The sequence below is a fragment of the Corvus hawaiiensis genome, chromosome 9, assembly GCF_020740725.1.
Source record: "Corvus hawaiiensis isolate bCorHaw1 chromosome 9, bCorHaw1.pri.cur, whole genome shotgun sequence".
Taxonomy (NCBI): domain Eukaryota; kingdom Metazoa; phylum Chordata; class Aves; order Passeriformes; family Corvidae; genus Corvus; species Corvus hawaiiensis.
The window spans coordinates 5,239,546-5,255,386 of NC_063221.1; the positions used below are offsets into that span (position 1 = coordinate 5,239,546).

The 15,841-nt window shown below is 42.3% G+C and overlaps 1 protein-coding gene across 3 annotated transcripts in view; it reads right to left on the bottom strand.

Moving 5' to 3' along the window:
* Positions 1-640: 640 nt before the first annotated feature.
* The window catches only part of DHX9 (DExH-box helicase 9), a 29,530-nt gene continuing 14,329 nt past the window's right edge, over positions 641-15,841 (bottom strand). For all 3 annotated transcript variants that reach the window (XM_048313672.1, XM_048313673.1, XM_048313674.1), the window contains 14 exons: positions 15,617-15,717; positions 14,803-15,016; positions 14,515-14,609; positions 14,294-14,367; positions 13,512-13,664; positions 11,974-12,134; positions 9,476-9,587; positions 8,695-8,856; positions 8,467-8,594; positions 7,163-7,392; positions 4,864-4,979; positions 3,373-3,573; positions 2,734-2,891; positions 641-1,930 (listed from right to left, as the gene is read on the bottom strand). In XM_048313672.1, coding sequence (XP_048169629.1) covers positions 1,746-1,930; positions 2,734-2,891; positions 3,373-3,573; positions 4,864-4,979; positions 7,163-7,392; positions 8,467-8,594; positions 8,695-8,856; positions 9,476-9,587; positions 11,974-12,134; positions 13,512-13,664; positions 14,294-14,367; positions 14,515-14,609; positions 14,803-15,016; positions 15,617-15,717 — 2,090 coding nt within the window. In that variant the 3' untranslated portion in view covers positions 641-1,745. The remainder of the gene's footprint in view (positions 1,931-2,733; positions 2,892-3,372; positions 3,574-4,863; positions 4,980-7,162; positions 7,393-8,466; positions 8,595-8,694; positions 8,857-9,475; positions 9,588-11,973; positions 12,135-13,511; positions 13,665-14,293; positions 14,368-14,514; positions 14,610-14,802; positions 15,017-15,616; positions 15,718-15,841) is intronic.

Here is a 15,841-nt window from a genome sequence, read left to right on the forward strand (position 1 = left end):
CAGTAGCAGGACACGTCAGAGAGTGCAGAATCACGTTGGGCAGCACCAAATATTACTGGTTCCTACGGTATATCACCGTGTCCCGCAGCCATAGGGAGGAGGAGGAGGAGAAGATCCAGCAGGCAGGAATTGTGCAGCAAGATTGATTTATTTAATTATTTTACAAACTCTTTTATAGACTTTTTTCTTCATAGTCTAATTGGACAAAGGACCAGCCACCCCTTGGGGGTGATTGGCCAAAATCCTAAAACATCCATTATCAAAATATTTTCTACTATACCATAAACAAGACTTTCCAAGGTTGCAGGTGGCTTGGTTGTTTACATTCCCTGCTACCTCTTCTGTGAGAGAGAAAAGTCTCTCACGGACTTAGAAAAATAACAAGAAGATCCTCACTTAACAGCATTTTTGTACCTACACCCTTCATATTATGGTTTTGAGGCTATTGGTAATATTACTTTTCTCCTTTACCACTTGGAACTGGAAAACCAGAAGAAATCATGACTGTTTCCAAATTCTCTTATGAGAACTCTGTGATATCAAAAGCCAAAAATATTTGATATACGTGATATACAGAGAGCAGTCAGTGACACCGTGGCTCAGGTAGTTTTTCTTCTTGAATTTCAGTAATTCAATATGCCGCACAAGAGCCATGAGTGCTCTGGCACTCTGGCTTTTTGAAGCAAAGCACAGATCCATGCACTGGCACAGAAAACTCACTGCAGGCTTCGTTTTTACTGGGAGAATGTACATGTCATTTCAAGTTAATTTTTGGTTTTCTGTATCCCAGCTGTTTAAGCTCCTCACTAGCATGTCAGTCCTTGTTTAGACTGTGCTATTCATCAAGTGCAGGCAAGGATTATTGCTTCCCCACTTAACTGGCCATGATGGATTAGATATTAAAAACCAGACTGAATGTTATTAGCAGGACTTTCATGCTTGACACTCCTTAATATGTAAAGCACTAAGCACATAAATAAAACCATCAGTTGTGATTTGTAGATGCTAAAAAGTCCATGGATCCTTCTCCCTCCACAACCTGCGGCTGAGCTCCCAGACACACTTTCACTTTTTTTAACACCTGGGTGTTCCCTTAAGAGCTTATTAACTTTTTTACCAGTTCTTAAAAGCAACATGAAATTAGTATAATAGGGTATCCTGAGCTGGAAGGATCACCAAGCCAAATTCCTGGCCTTGCACAGGACACCCCGAGGAGCACTCAAATTAGATCTTTATGTGAATGAACAGGGCTGTGGTGTTGAACTGTACCCAAGAGGCGCAGATGTCTTGAGGAGCTACAAAATTCATCACTGCATCAGTACCAGAATCAGCGAGACCTCCCAGAACAACCAGTAGCGTATTAATGGCAACATTTTAAAATCTTTTTTCCCAGCAATAGTAAATAATAGCTTTACAATTACAAATTAGAAACAATTCTGTAAATAGACCAGAGAAAGATCAACTGTACTCTAAAAAGGGAATTTCTTTAGCTAGGACATAACATCAAATATGCTAGTAGAACCATTTTCCCCTAATATCATAAATATTGTACATATACTTGATAATCCAGGGTATCCTATTCTACTTCCTCACCTTGCACCCATCTCTTGCCTCCTGTTTAAATTCTGACCCATAACAGTCAGAGGAAATTAGAAAGCTTTAACAGATATTAGATCATACTCCAGATTTGTGCGTTTGATACTAAAATTAAGTATAGTTATCTTTAAAACCACTGGACTTCTGCTTCATGCTTCCAGTTTGGTGCTAGTAACATCACTGAGAACACCACGTGTGAGGGGCAAGCCAAGGAGAGCTGGTTTTGTCTGGATGAAGAGACTACAGATGTGCAAAGGGAAGGTGGCTAATGCTATAGCACATCTTCCAATGTCCATCCCTGCTGACTCTCCCATAGGTTGTTCCTGGGCCCAAACTGGAAAAGAAAAATAATTGTTTTGGTAACGGTGGCATGGAGTGACAATGCTTCATTCATTCGTTCTTCAACCTACAGAAAAGTCTGCATCAGCAGAAGGAAGTGTGTTACTGCAGCTCCACAGTAAAATTAAATTTGGAGATTAATATCGATACTCTCTAATTCAGAGCTGGATTAAAGAAGTAGTGCTTCACCCTTCCCTAGTTTTTAAGAACTCTTCATGAGAATACAAAAAATGCTGGACTTCCTTTGCAACCACCACTCTCCCACATCCCAGTAAGCACAATTACTGGTTCTGCAGTGGCATTAGTGGGGAGGTGGGGGAGGTTACTCTTGTCAGGCTTGGGAATGAAACAGGACTGGAAGAGTTTTTATCCCCTGTGTGTCAATATACTTCTGTGAGCATCAGGCAGCCAGCACTCACAATTAGCAACAGAAGCCTTCAAAATTCAAACCCAAACACAGAATGAAAGGTACAGCATGTAAGTCTTTAGAAACAAATTCTTTATTAAGAATAAAATCATACAACTTGCAGGAGATTCCCTAAGGGCATGATATATTACAGAGCTGTACTTGTACTAAGGATCCAAGAAAGATAAACAAACTGGGAAGAGGAAGAAAAGAATTTGGGAAGGAAACGCACTTTTGTTGAAGTGGAAAGACTTCACTGAACTGCCATCACTACCACCCGCCCTTGCCCGCGTCCCTGTAGCCTCCTCGGTAGCCCCTGCCTGTTCCTCGGTATCCTCCTACTCCTCCTCCTCGGTAGCCACCCTCACTTCTGTAGCCTCCCCCAGCACTACCTGGGTATCCTTTTCCCGCCGACTGCCAGCTGGAGTAGCCATAGCCACCGTAGCCTCTGCTCCTGTGGCCAGAGCTGCGCGTGTAACCTCCCCAGCCTCGGAGGCCACCACCGTTGTCATAACGAGCCATCTTGGGTGGGCGGGGGCCATCCCCGAACCTGGCAAAGAACATCATACACTTGAGGCAATCTTACAAATTCCATCTCTTAAAGATGGGAACTGCCACAATCCTCAGATAAGCCACCTCAATTTTCTGTGAACAGAATACAATAGTTGAACTACAGTTGCACTTTTGCACTTTTTCCACTTCAGAAAAGTTTCCTTTGCTTCAGAAGCAAAGCGTGGAAACAAGGGGAAACAGAGTGGTGCAAGCCCAGCCAGACATGTGTTTTCTTTCCAGGAAAAGGTTTGCCCAAAATAAATATGGATTATCTTTTCTTTAAAAGATAATTTGTGTTTTGTGCTTTGGATGAGGGAATGACAGCTTTTGTTCCTGAGAGCTGTGTGTTCTTGTTGCGGAAACAGGCAGTGATGTCTCTGCATGAGGCTTTGAGTGCAAGCATTTCATGCATGCTCAGAGCATGGCACTGAAACCAAAGCCTGAAGTCCCCATCCTCACCTCTGAGCTCCGGCTCTCACCTGGTGCTGGCGGCCATGAGTGCCATCCCTGCGGCCGCCGGCCGGGACAGCTGCCGGATCACGTTCAGCATCCGCTCGTGCATGGGGTCCAGCTGCCGGATGATCCCAGGATCTTTGGTCACTTCCACCACAAGGGCTTCCATGGCAGCACGCAGAGCAGTGATGCAGGCGGCTGCTGCGTGCGGCATCTTCAGCTTGATCCTGCAGCACAAAGAGGGTGTTAGAGCTGCCATGACTTCCAGGGGAGCACCTGGGAAGGAAGAGGTTCTGCAGAGTGGCTTTTCCTTGAGCCAGAAACCTGCATTCTCATCTCTGAGGTTCTAATTTGTCACTGAAGGGGTGAGAAATTCAGGAGGCAAATTTGAAAATTCGGCATAGTTAAAACTTAACTATTCTTCTGGCAAAATTTGATTTTTGAAATTTAACAAAGGGCCATGAAGATGCTCTGAGGGCTGAAATCCCTCTGCTCTGGAGACAGGCTGGGAGAGCTGGGGGTGTTCAGCCTGGAGAAGGGAAGGCTCCAGGGAGGCCTTAGAGCCCCTTCCAGTGCCTAAAGAGGGCTTTCAAAAAGGAGATATGGGCAGATAGTGATAGGAGAAGGGGGAATTGTTTTAAACTGATGGAGGACAGGATTAGATTTTGGATTTAGATATTGGGAAGAAACTCTTGCCTGTGAGGGTGGTGAGGGCCTGGCACAGGTTGCCCAGAGCAGCTGTGGCTGCCCCATCCCTGGGAGTGTCCAAGGCCAGGTTGAACAGGGTTTGGAACAACCTGGTCTACTGGAAGGTGTCCACCTGAGATGAGCTTTAAAGTTCTTTCCAACCCAAACCATTCTGTGATTCTGTTATTCTATACTCAGATAAATTCAACATGTAACCTCTTGCATCAAAACAGCAAGATACAAAAATACAAAGTAAACTGAAAACATGATGCTCCAAGATTTTGAAAGGTCCAACCCTCAAATTGTTAGCAAATTAAGCTTAAGGAATTCTTGGCCTCTGTTTTACTAACTAGGGGGTAAAAGAAAAAAAAAAACAAAAAAACCCAACCATCCAGATGGTATTTGGTGATGGCCATAAAATTTACACTGCCAGAGGCATTTCTCTCCTCAAGCTGTGTTTCTGAGCTTTGAAAACAAGGTTTCTTCAGCCTTTGTCTGAGGAGGTCCAAAACACATAGTACCTTTTACCTTTCAGTTAAAGAAGAAAAAAACAGCAGTTTTTATGGAAACTACCTTGTCCTGTTTTCAGTTTAAGCAGATAATATGCATGAAACAGGACTCAAATTAACCCATCCCTTCCTCACAGGAAACAAAGATGATGCCTTCCCAACACACCTGTGGCTCATGGCTTGCTCTGGGGTCCCTGTTCTATAAAGATTTGGTCTGTGTTAGCTGCACTTCAGTCAAGGGGTGAGAACTGGATGAGCTTTGAGGTCCCAACCCAAACCACTCCATGATTCTGTGATTCTGAGCACCAAGGAGATCCATACCAGTCATCCACCAGAATGAGCTCCCCATCTGACAGGACTTTTTTGGAAGCAAAGAGAAGCAGCTGCAGTGGGCTCACCAAGGTCATGGTTTTGGCAGAGATGGCTCGTGTTCGAATCTGCAGGGGAAAGAAGAAAATGACTCTTGAAATGGAAAACAGAGCTCTACACCTTCCTTTGGACACTGAAACCAGAGAATTTTGTAAAAAAAACCCTAACAACACACAACAAGGCTAGGCATAAAGTTAGGAAATTACAACAGCATGTGCACATACAAAATTGAATGCCAGGCAGAGGTTTACAGGGGTTCAGCACTGGCTGGTGTAAAACCTCAACAAAAACTATCTTCCATTTTCAAACATTCATTTTCCATGTCTGCAGTTATGCAGCTTTTGCAAGAGCCACCTCATGCTTTGCCAGCCTAAAAGTGACCAGGGCACATCTGAATTTTCCTCCCACCTTTCAATTACTGGGGCTGTGATGAAAAGCTTTAGTGGGGTCCTACTCATGCAAGTGTGGAAGTTGACAGATGTCTGCGCAGTCAGCGCTGTGTCATGTTACACTGAGCTTGAGCTTGAACTTGAAATGAGAACTTGGACAACATCAAGCCGGAGATAACAGCACTGCTACATGGCTCCTGCCCCTCAGTTTAAAGAGGAACAGAAGAGGGAGGGCAGGGAGAGAGCTGCACACAAATCCTTCCTGCATCCCAGCCTCACCCAAGTGCTGTCTAAGATACTCTTAAACCACCATCTTATTCACTCTCCTCTTGCTGTGTGTATTTTGGTTTAATAAAGCAAAACTTTTTGAGCTCAAAAGTCTTTTGTTAGATTTAGGGGATCTCACTTGAGAGAGACGGTGAAGGTGGATCAAAGGTCTGACCCTCCTGGGATCCTGATACAAAAGGTGAAGAAGAAGCAAAGCCTCACCACAGCTCTGAGCTATGAACTGGGAATCCAGACTGTCAAGACGAGATCCCTGTACCCAAAGGATTTAAAATTCTGGTTATTACCAAACACAAGAGCATTGCCTTCCTTTGCTCCTTGAGCAGGAGTAGCTGAATTCATGATAGCCATCAATGGAGCACAGGAGAGCTCACAGGGTGTTGGGGAAGATGAAACAGGAAAGCCTTATAAATATGATTGCCTGACAAAAGATTTTGGGAATATGAAAACTATAAGCGACATCGAAATGAAAGCCATTTTTGAAATACCAAGTCTTAGTTACTGAACAACTGGAAAACAATGGTATGGCCGACTGAAGGTAATCCCCTCTTGATTGAACAATACCCTCTGCTTGCAGGCAGGTCCAAGGGTCAGAGCAGACCCTACTAGCTCAGCAGAAGGGGTCCAAAGAGTAGTTTTTAGAAGTTAAGATGTAACACTCTATGGTAATATAAGAACTCTTATAGGCTGTATGTAAATGCTATAGGATTTGTATCTTGTATTAGATTGGTTAGTGACAATTAGAATATTCAGTACAGAAGATGATTTATTGTATTGTAACCAGAACTTCAGACACTCTTACTCACACTCTTACACACTCTTATTACTTCTTCTTCACTCTCATTCCTCTTGCTCTCTCTCTCTCTTACCCGCTTACTCTCTTGCTCTCTTGGGCCTGCTCAGAGCTGCCAGCTGCAGCTCGAAGCAGTGCCCCTACACCCACGCCCTTTGCAATAAACCGCATGTTCCAAGATCTGACTTCAGAGATCTCTTGTCTCCGTCCCCGTCTATGCCCGGTCCAGACTGAACCCCCAAGCTCCCACAACAGGGGTTGCAATGGACATGCACAGAACATACACTGAATTTGTGGGATGGAGGAAAAGGTCATGGAGACCTTTTGCGTGATGCTTGGGAAATGGGAATTATCCTCAGGAGATGACACTGCCATATTCCATGTTCCTGTTTTCTCCCTAGATTCATAAGTAGCAGAAGTGATAAGGGTAAAAATTCTCTGGTGCCTAATTAGTATGGAAGAGCTCCTAAAACAAACTCTTAAAGAAGATAATGATTTAAATCTTTCTCTATGACCTGGCTGTTGTAACAAAACTCACAGGAACTTTCTGTGCACTTCTACTGAAAGTGTTTGACTGGAAGTTACTAGGAGGCTGAGTGACACCAGGACCACATAACATTCACTTTTTGGAAAGAAAACCAACCAACAAACAACACCCCCCAACACCCCCCACTAAAACAAGCTAAATATTGCAGTCAGGTTTTTTTCTTATGACTTCTTTACCAAAAAGAGCCTCTTGAACCATTTGGCAGCACATGATCAAGAACAAACCCAAAGTCTCTACCTTCTCTCCAAAAACAAAGAAGGGCGATGGATACTTGATGTCCTGGCTGCTGAAAGGGCAGTTGACAGATGACTTGTGGATGAGAGCATTGTGCCCCTCAGTGGTAAGAATTTTCCTCTTCTCCTTGTGGTAGCAGATGTTGGGGTAGACCCCAAAAGCCAGCAGGGAGATTACAACATCCAGGTTGTTATCAGGGCCAGTGTTATTAAACGGTTGAGTCATCAAACATTCTGTTGGCAGAGAACAGAAGAGTGACTCAAATCCATGGGACATGTAGGAGGAGCACACACAGCTATTTAGGATCCCGGATCAATGCAAAGCAGTTTAGGATCCTGGATTCAATCTTTTCTGATTGAATCAACCATTATATGTGATCTCCAATGACCTCTGCACTCAGAGCATTTAAGTTCTACATTCAATCTTTAATTTCTTAATGGAGTTTGAAAAGCTGAAAAATACTACTACAAAGAGGTACTTTTCTCTTCCAAACTCTTCAAAAACAAGGAGAGATGGGTTTTCCCAGAATGTGCTGTCATTTGTTTTGGAGACAGATCTTTTGGGGGAAGTTGGAATGGATGTTTTAATTAGTTCATTTGTTACAGACCTCCCCAGAGTCTCTGGTGGCTTGTTTTCAGGTCATCTTGCCCAGAAAGAAAGTTACGGATAAATGGAGCACTGATCCTAACAGCATGAGGAGAAAAAAAATTAAAGGAATTTAAAGGAAAAAAATAAAAGAAAAGGAGGGGAGATAAACATCTGCTAAATCCAGGCAGACAATGCCATTTCACTGATCTCTTCAGCAACATTAGGCAAATTCAGAACCTGGTCTAGTTTAAGAATTTTGTCTCCAGAAAATGGAATAATTTGGCACACTGCTGCACATCCCTCCTGCAGCACAAACCCAGGAAGCCACAGAACAGAAAATTTCAGATTACACAGGCTCCCGACTAAGGCCTATGGAAAGAAGGGAAAAAGCACAGCACAGCACATTTTGGAGATGCAACAAGTGAAGGAGAAGGAAAGTCAGGGAGGTAACATTATAAGGACAACTGTTTTATAGATTTTTAATCCTGCAGTTCTAACCTCAGCCTCCAAAATCTCCGTGTTGCAGCACAGCCATCACAACTTCAGGAGAGAACACTAAAATTCCACCTGAACGCAGCTGTAAAAAGAGAGTAGTGCTATGGCAAATCCACTATACTCTCCCTGTGCTTGGGTGCTCAACACAGATTATCCTGGTTATTTATTTATCATCTCAGAATGAAAAATGCAGTAATTAAATTACTGAATTTAATCAGAATCACCTTCAGGAAAGCCAGAACTAATAAGTATGTCTTTCAGCTGGACTTTTGCTTCCCAAGTCATTCTAAGAGTGGCCATGCTGAGTCTTTTGTGTTCACAAAATCTTTTCTCTGCTTCTTCACCACCCATTCTGAAAAACACAGAGGAAATTAGAAGCCTGACCAAGGAAAGGAAAAGCTCACCCTGTGTTACCTGTAACTTCCCATCACTTGCTGTGCCAGACAACGTACCTTGCATCATCCCAGGCTTGGAAGACAGAGAGCAAAGCTACATGATCTGAATACCTGGTCCCAGCAAAATTCCTATGGACATAACCCAGGCGTTTGCCTTCATTGATGAAAGGTTCAGGGAAACAGGTAGCTGCAGAGATGGTACAAACAGCATCTCCCACACTAAAAGGAACCACAGAAGGGATCAGAATCACTCAGAGTTAGTGCTGCCAGCACCTGCTGCAGGCTGCAGATACCAGGGAAAACTTCTCTGCTAGACACCTTAGGAATTTGGCCTTTATCTGCTAGAGGTCTTCACTGAAACACTTTCCTGGAAGTGGATATTAAATTAGCCCTATCTGCCCTCCCCTCCATCCATACACCACCTTTTCTGGTGAAAAGGACCCTACAGTAATCACAGGACCCAACAGCCATCACAGTGACGAAGAACAGATCTTCTACTAAAGCAAAACATGGAGATTGATTTTTCTCCTTATCTCATAGTTAAATTCTGTATCTTCCCACCTCTAGATCACTGTTACACGTAGGTGTTTCAAGTCCCACTCTTAATTCAGAAATATTCAGCCTCCACTGGTGTCTTGCTGTTAACTGAATTTCATGACCGCTTTATTGCCTACACTGGAAGTTATTTCTTCTCTGCTCCCATGAAGATTCAGTCACCTCTTCCCAGCTGCAGCATTTATTGCTCATCTAGATGTATTGGTTTTTCTCTCTTGCGCATGTCAAGAGGCTCAGGAATTCAGAGAAAAAAGAACAAGACCACTGAGACCACTCAGCTTACTAAAAAATACAGCCCATGATCACCATCTTGCCCAGACGAGGTTCAATGGGAAGTTTGGCCAGGATTCTTCCAAGAGGTGTCAACTCGTCATTGGTATCCAGGGCATCAAGCTCTGAAACAAGATCCCTTGTTATTGAAACATAGATTTAGAAGAAACATAAAGATTTTAGTTATAGGCTAGGTGTGTTGAAATTAGTTAGAATAGGAAGGAATTTGGCCCAGCTAGAGTTAATTAAAATAGTTAAGAGAGCTGGACCTGAAATGGGTTTTAAGAAGTTAGTAACTGATTACCAAATAACTGATGATCTGTCATTTGTATGTTTGCTTAGCTGTGCTTAGAACGAGGAATAGAAACTTTGATAAGTTGATGTAGGGAACAAGGACAATTACCAATTTCCTCCCTTGGTGGGAACCCGTCCAAAAGTCATGCAAGAGGAAACTTAGAGGTCACTAAAGTAATTAGGATTGTTAAAGTTCAGAAAGGCAAAAAGGTCAAAATGAGGAAGATGAGCATACTTCATCTTCTTAAGATCACTGACCCAATTCAAGACCACTGACTCAATTCAGAGCACACACACTAGGCATGCTTAATGACATTTAAGCTCATTTCCATACGAAGCGGAGAATGGGAGGTGTTAATGTTATGAATATACATTTGTATTTTGTATTCATAATTTTTGTAAATAAAAAGCTTTGTGTTTGCTTGGATCGGGGCCCTGCGTCTTAGGGAGCTACCCCACGCGGTGCCTGGCGCCAAATAAAACATACACTTTCTAACTCTAAACTGTTAAGAGAGTTTTTGTCCGTCTCAGTTGGATATCAATATTAGATCAATATTCATATTTTGGTAAATCATTATCACAGACAGTTAGCTAATCTCAGAAATCTTTAGATAAGAAATTCAGAGTTTTAATAATTGCGTTTAAATTGAACCCCACTCATATTTAAGTTTAATGTTGGTTACACTGTTGCCAACCTGATTTTTTCTGAGGTCAAACAAACTTTAGCTTTATGGAGGTTTTACTACCTCCTCTGCAATTAGAATAATCAGAATGTAATTCACATACATAATTTTCCATTCCTTTTTAGTTTGCTTCTGTACAACACCCCCCTATTACACTAATAAACCATCTATTATCTAATGAATCTAACCTAATTTCTGCCTCAGGAAAATCAAAGTAGCCCTGTCACAACCAGCTGTGGAGTCTCCATTGCCATTGCCGAATCACAGAACCATCTTCATCAAAAAGAGCACACCACAAACTCTCTCTTCCTTGAGGCTTTATCTGCTTTTCCCTCCTCCCATTACCTAAAAATTATCACCTGTATTCATCCTCAAAGCTACCAAAGGTTTTTACACATTAAAAAAAAAAAAAAGATTTGTAGTCCGAGCAATTAAATGGGAAAGGAAACACAAAAAGGACTCCTTAGCCACCATCAAATCAATTTTTCCTGTATCTACTGAACCCAAAAGCCTAAAGAATACTTCGAAGAATAACATGTTCCACCTTCTTTAGAACATACTAGCAGTGTACCTGCACTGAAAAATCACAGGTCATCAGGAAGGGGAGGTACTTGCAGAAACAGCTATTTGGTGTTAGAGCTGAAAATGTTTGATTTTTCCCCTGGCTCTGCAATTCTGAGCTGCATAATATGAAAAGTACTAATAATTTTCAGAACAGAAAGTCATTAAACCTGACTACATATCCCCAGCTATGTTTTTTCATTCTCATTACAGGTCTCCCTCCTGTATACAAGCAACATAGACTCAGTACACAATTTTTTCCATAAAATTAACAATCAAACAGATATTTCAGTTGTTAAAAATTGTAGGAAGTGCATATTTAGTGACATTTACAAAGTGTGCTGAGGTTTGAGGTCACATTTATGCTTTACAACTAAAGCATAAATTTAGAGTTTTTCCCTGCTCTATTTTATTCATATTCTAGTTAGTTCCTTGAAGAAAGTGGGGAGACAACAACCCATATCTCAGTTTCTTCTGTTTTTCATGCAGATTCATAAACTGGAGATTTAATTACTTGACAAAGTCTGAGATATTGGGTCAGCAAACTGTACAACGCAGTAATTATTTAATAAACTACCAACCTCTGTTTTTCAGTACTTTTAGAGAAGCTTTGTGAATGCCTCAAGCACTGGACTGAGTCTATGTCAAACACAGCAGTGCCACAGCTGGAAAACAGGAAGCTGGAAGCTAACATAAGTTACTGGTAAAACAACAAAATAAGCTTCAAGTTTGAAGGCTCAAGTTTCTTAAAGGAATGACACTTGGCTGGGAATTCAAGTATTTCTTCAGCTGCACAAGCCACTGCCACCCATACGACGCCTCCATGTTGCTGTGTCAGCCAGAATATGCTGCTCCACCAATACACCCAGAGGTGGTACAGCCATTTGTTAGAGATCATGTGCATGGAAAACCGCTTGGTGCCAGTTCCACTAGCCCAGGATTACCACACAGCCCCGTGGGCACATGAGGATACCTCTCAGCATGCGTTCCGCTTCAATCACAGCATCCAGAGGGGGCGGCTCAATGGCTTTGGCCAAAAACTGCCCAATCCCTCCCAGCCGGAGCAGTTTGATGCTCAAAGCAATTTCATGAAGTGGTGTTCGAAACATTTCAGGCGTCATGTGAGTCTGAAGCCTGGAATGAGAAGAGAACAAAGTCCCATTTCTCTGAACACAGGCTTTGATCACCATGAGGGGTCATTCCACCAGCAGAAACCACTGCCCTCCAAAGCAAACTCTGTCTCTGAGCCTGCCCATCAGCTCCTGGAACTTCAGCTCTTCTATCACAAAATTCTGTACTTCTCCTTTGGGGTAAATTTACGCTGGGAATGCACAGGGAGAGGAGCCCTCACATCTCCACTGCCCGCTGTGGGTTCTAGCATGAGCTGACCACAGAGAACCTGAAGGGCTGGAGCACAGTTCCCAGCATGGCTGAGTCCAGCCCCACATTTGTCCTTTACAATCCTTTCCTACTCTGCTAAGGAAGCTCTTACACTCCTGAGAGACAACCTGCTTTCAGCCTGCCCTATGTACAAGCACTTTTCTGGTGCAGCTAGAAAAGGTTTCAAAACACCTTGAACAGATACCTTGATTCAGCTGGCACCAGATTTAGATTATTTCTCTCAAAAAACTATCTGTACAAGTCCACAAACACTCTTTCCTAAGTACCAAGGAACTTGTGTATTTTGGGTTTATATTCTCTGAAGGAAGGTAATCTTAAAACCATGATTACTTCAGTAGCCTAAAATCAGTTCACTGCCAAAATTGTTAATTAAAATCATTGCGCTGTACTCAACAGCAGATCTAAATAAATTCAAAGAATTCAAGGAGAGTTTTTGATCAACTGATGCTTTCAAGAGGTAACAGAAAGTTGAACATCAAAACACAGCTATGCTGTAACAGCCAGAGAAAGGGGCACTGAAACTTCCAGGAGAGAGATCAGATTGTAACTAACAGCTGTGTTGCCTTCTCCAACCAGCAAAGAGACTTCCATGGCTCTAGTAATGGAAAAACAGTCTGGCAGAGAGGTCAAGTTTCAGCAGCAGGGAAGGTACTAGAGCAGCAGGAGGGGGCTTCCTGTCCATGGAATGGGGATGGAGAAGAAAGTAACATCTGCTCTCCCTGCTTTTTACCACTTTCATGACAAAATGGCCTTGTTATATGGCAATGACAGGTGCCCCCAATGTCTGAAGGCAGACTAGAGCTTCATCCGCATTACAAAGCTTTTTTCTGCCTTGCCTCAATTCCCAAGCAGTATTGTTCTCCTCTTGAGAGGTTCAGTAGGTTGCAGTGACACTAAAATCATGAACTATTTATCCACCTCATACTATGTGTAAAAACATGTGTACATTTTTTTTAAGCCAAAGAACAGAGATATTTCAGTGTGAACCAACATCATCCATCTCCTCTCTGTGCTTTCTACAACGATTTCCCCAGTATAACCAGAAGCAGCACCCAACAGTTCTGGGAGAATTCCCTGAGGGTACTTTATTTCTGGAGACCACAGCCTCACCTCTCAAAGCGAGCTCTGCTGCACAAATGGAAACAGAACCCAGCTCGCACGCGTCCAGCTCTGCCTTTCCGCTGCTCCAAATTGGTTTTTGATGCCCAGACCGTGGCATAGTTTGTCATGTTGTTGTGAGCAGTGAACAGCTTCACTTTTTGCCTGTTACAAGAAAAACAGAACTAAAGATCAAACATCCTTCTTAAGCCCTACCAAATCATTTCCTATTTTATGGCTTGCAGCCACACTGCTTTTAAGAAGCCAACCACCTCTGAGCTTTGGCTAGTCAGGCATCGTTATGGAAACTAAAGCATCACAATCCTTCTAAAGCAGTGCCCCAAACTATTGCACAGAATGATGTACTCACAACTGTCCAAAAAGCTTAAAATTCTCATGAATTCATGAGCCCTCTGTGTGTAGTTTTCTGAGAGCAGGCACAGCAAGGCAGGAACTGTAACAGACTACATAAGTCTTCCTCTTTTCCATCAGCCAGACACTGAGGGTTTGTAAAACTCCTTTGGCAGATGACATCTATCAAATTGGTGTGGAGACCCAGTGACACCCCACATGAATAGTACCAGCATGACCAACTCAATCCCCTGAGATGCCAGCATGGTTTGTCACTGTGCTGACCAGCTAAAGACAATACTAATTTGTCCTGAGGGAGTTAGGAGTCCTCAAGCTCAGCTGGGGAAGCATGGGAACACAAAGCACTTTTGTGCACTCCCAAAACCTCTTTTGCATTCCCAAGGGTAGGATTTATGAAACAAAAAGCTGCTTCATGAACTCACTTGCAAGAGTCGATAACAAAGACCACATCATTGATGGTAATGCTGGTTTCAGCAATACTGGTAGATAAAATAACCTATAAAAACCAGGAAATGCAAAGTGACATTACTGGGTCTGAAAAAGCCAACAATCCACAGCAAGATAAACTACAGAATTTATAAAAAAAGTGAGCAATACATTCCCGAAAAGCCCAACAGAACAGCACACAGAGAAGGCTCCATACTTTGGTCACTCCAGGAGGCACAGGATCAAACACTCGACGCTGCTCCTCCAGAGGAATCTGGGAATGCAGAGGTAAAATCCTGTACTGGTGGCCTCCTACAACAGGAATACAAGAAGGTTGGTAACTACTACTATGTGAATCTCATTGCTTCTTTCCATAACATAAAAATTTCTGGCCATTCACTCTCTCAACAAATTAGCTCCCTAAGCCACTCATGCAACTCCCATCTTCACACAGTCATTAGTTTCCTTGGGAAAAGATGAAATATAATACAACAGCTGCTTGTACCAAGGCGTGTGTTCATTTCTAGATGCTTCTGCATTGTATAGATTAAGTTCCAGCCAGGCAAGAAAACAAGGACAGCTCCTGGGACATTCAGAGTCCTGATATAAATCAGCAGGGCCTCAATGAGTTCAAAAGAAGTTTCTCTCTCATTCAGCTGAGCCATGGAGTGCTTTGTTTCTGGGCCATATTCATCACTGCAAATAAGGTTGCAGTTGGCCTACAAAAGAAAAACACGACAAAGAAAATCACATAAATTAATTTACTCAAACTACAGAGACTGGCTGGCCAGGCAAGTAAGAAAATGATATATGTGATAAATGCCTTTCAAGAAAAAATGGCGACTTAAAAAAAATTTCAATTAAGTGGCCTAAACAAAAGTTTCAAACCTACAAATTACAATCGAAATAAAACTGATAATTCCTTGACAATGTATGTAAGCATTGACAATATCAACTGCAAGACAAGAAGGGAGAGAATCTAAATTTTCACCCTAAAAAGGTACCACCAAGCTCATATTTCTCTATTTCTTCTTCCAAGGTTACCAATCTTCACTTTCAAAAGCATTTCAGTTTTAGCTTTAAAGAGAAGTAGGTTGACAAAACATGAGAACCTTAGCTTCAATGAAAAAGAAATTCTTCAGTTTACAAGGGCAAGAAGAAAATTCAGTTCCTCTGCTGAAGTTAACAGCAATCTCAGATATTAAAAATAGGAAAGCTGCTAGAGATGTTTCACTTCAACAATGCCAAATGAATTACACTCAAGCTGGAGTACTAAAAATGGCACTTGTTTAATTTTTCATATTAAAATTCAAACATACATCGTCATCTTCACCACTTTCTTCATCCTTCTCTTTCTTCTTCTTTTCCTTTGGTGGAGGGACAAATTGAGTCATTTGAATACAGTCTTCCAGAAAATAATCTGCAAGGACAGACAGATGATCAGGACTGACTTCCAGAAGCCTGTGCAAAGGAACATAATCCTTCACACCATTTCTCAAGACTCTCCTGATATAAATCAGGATGTTTCAGAGTATGAAGCCAAG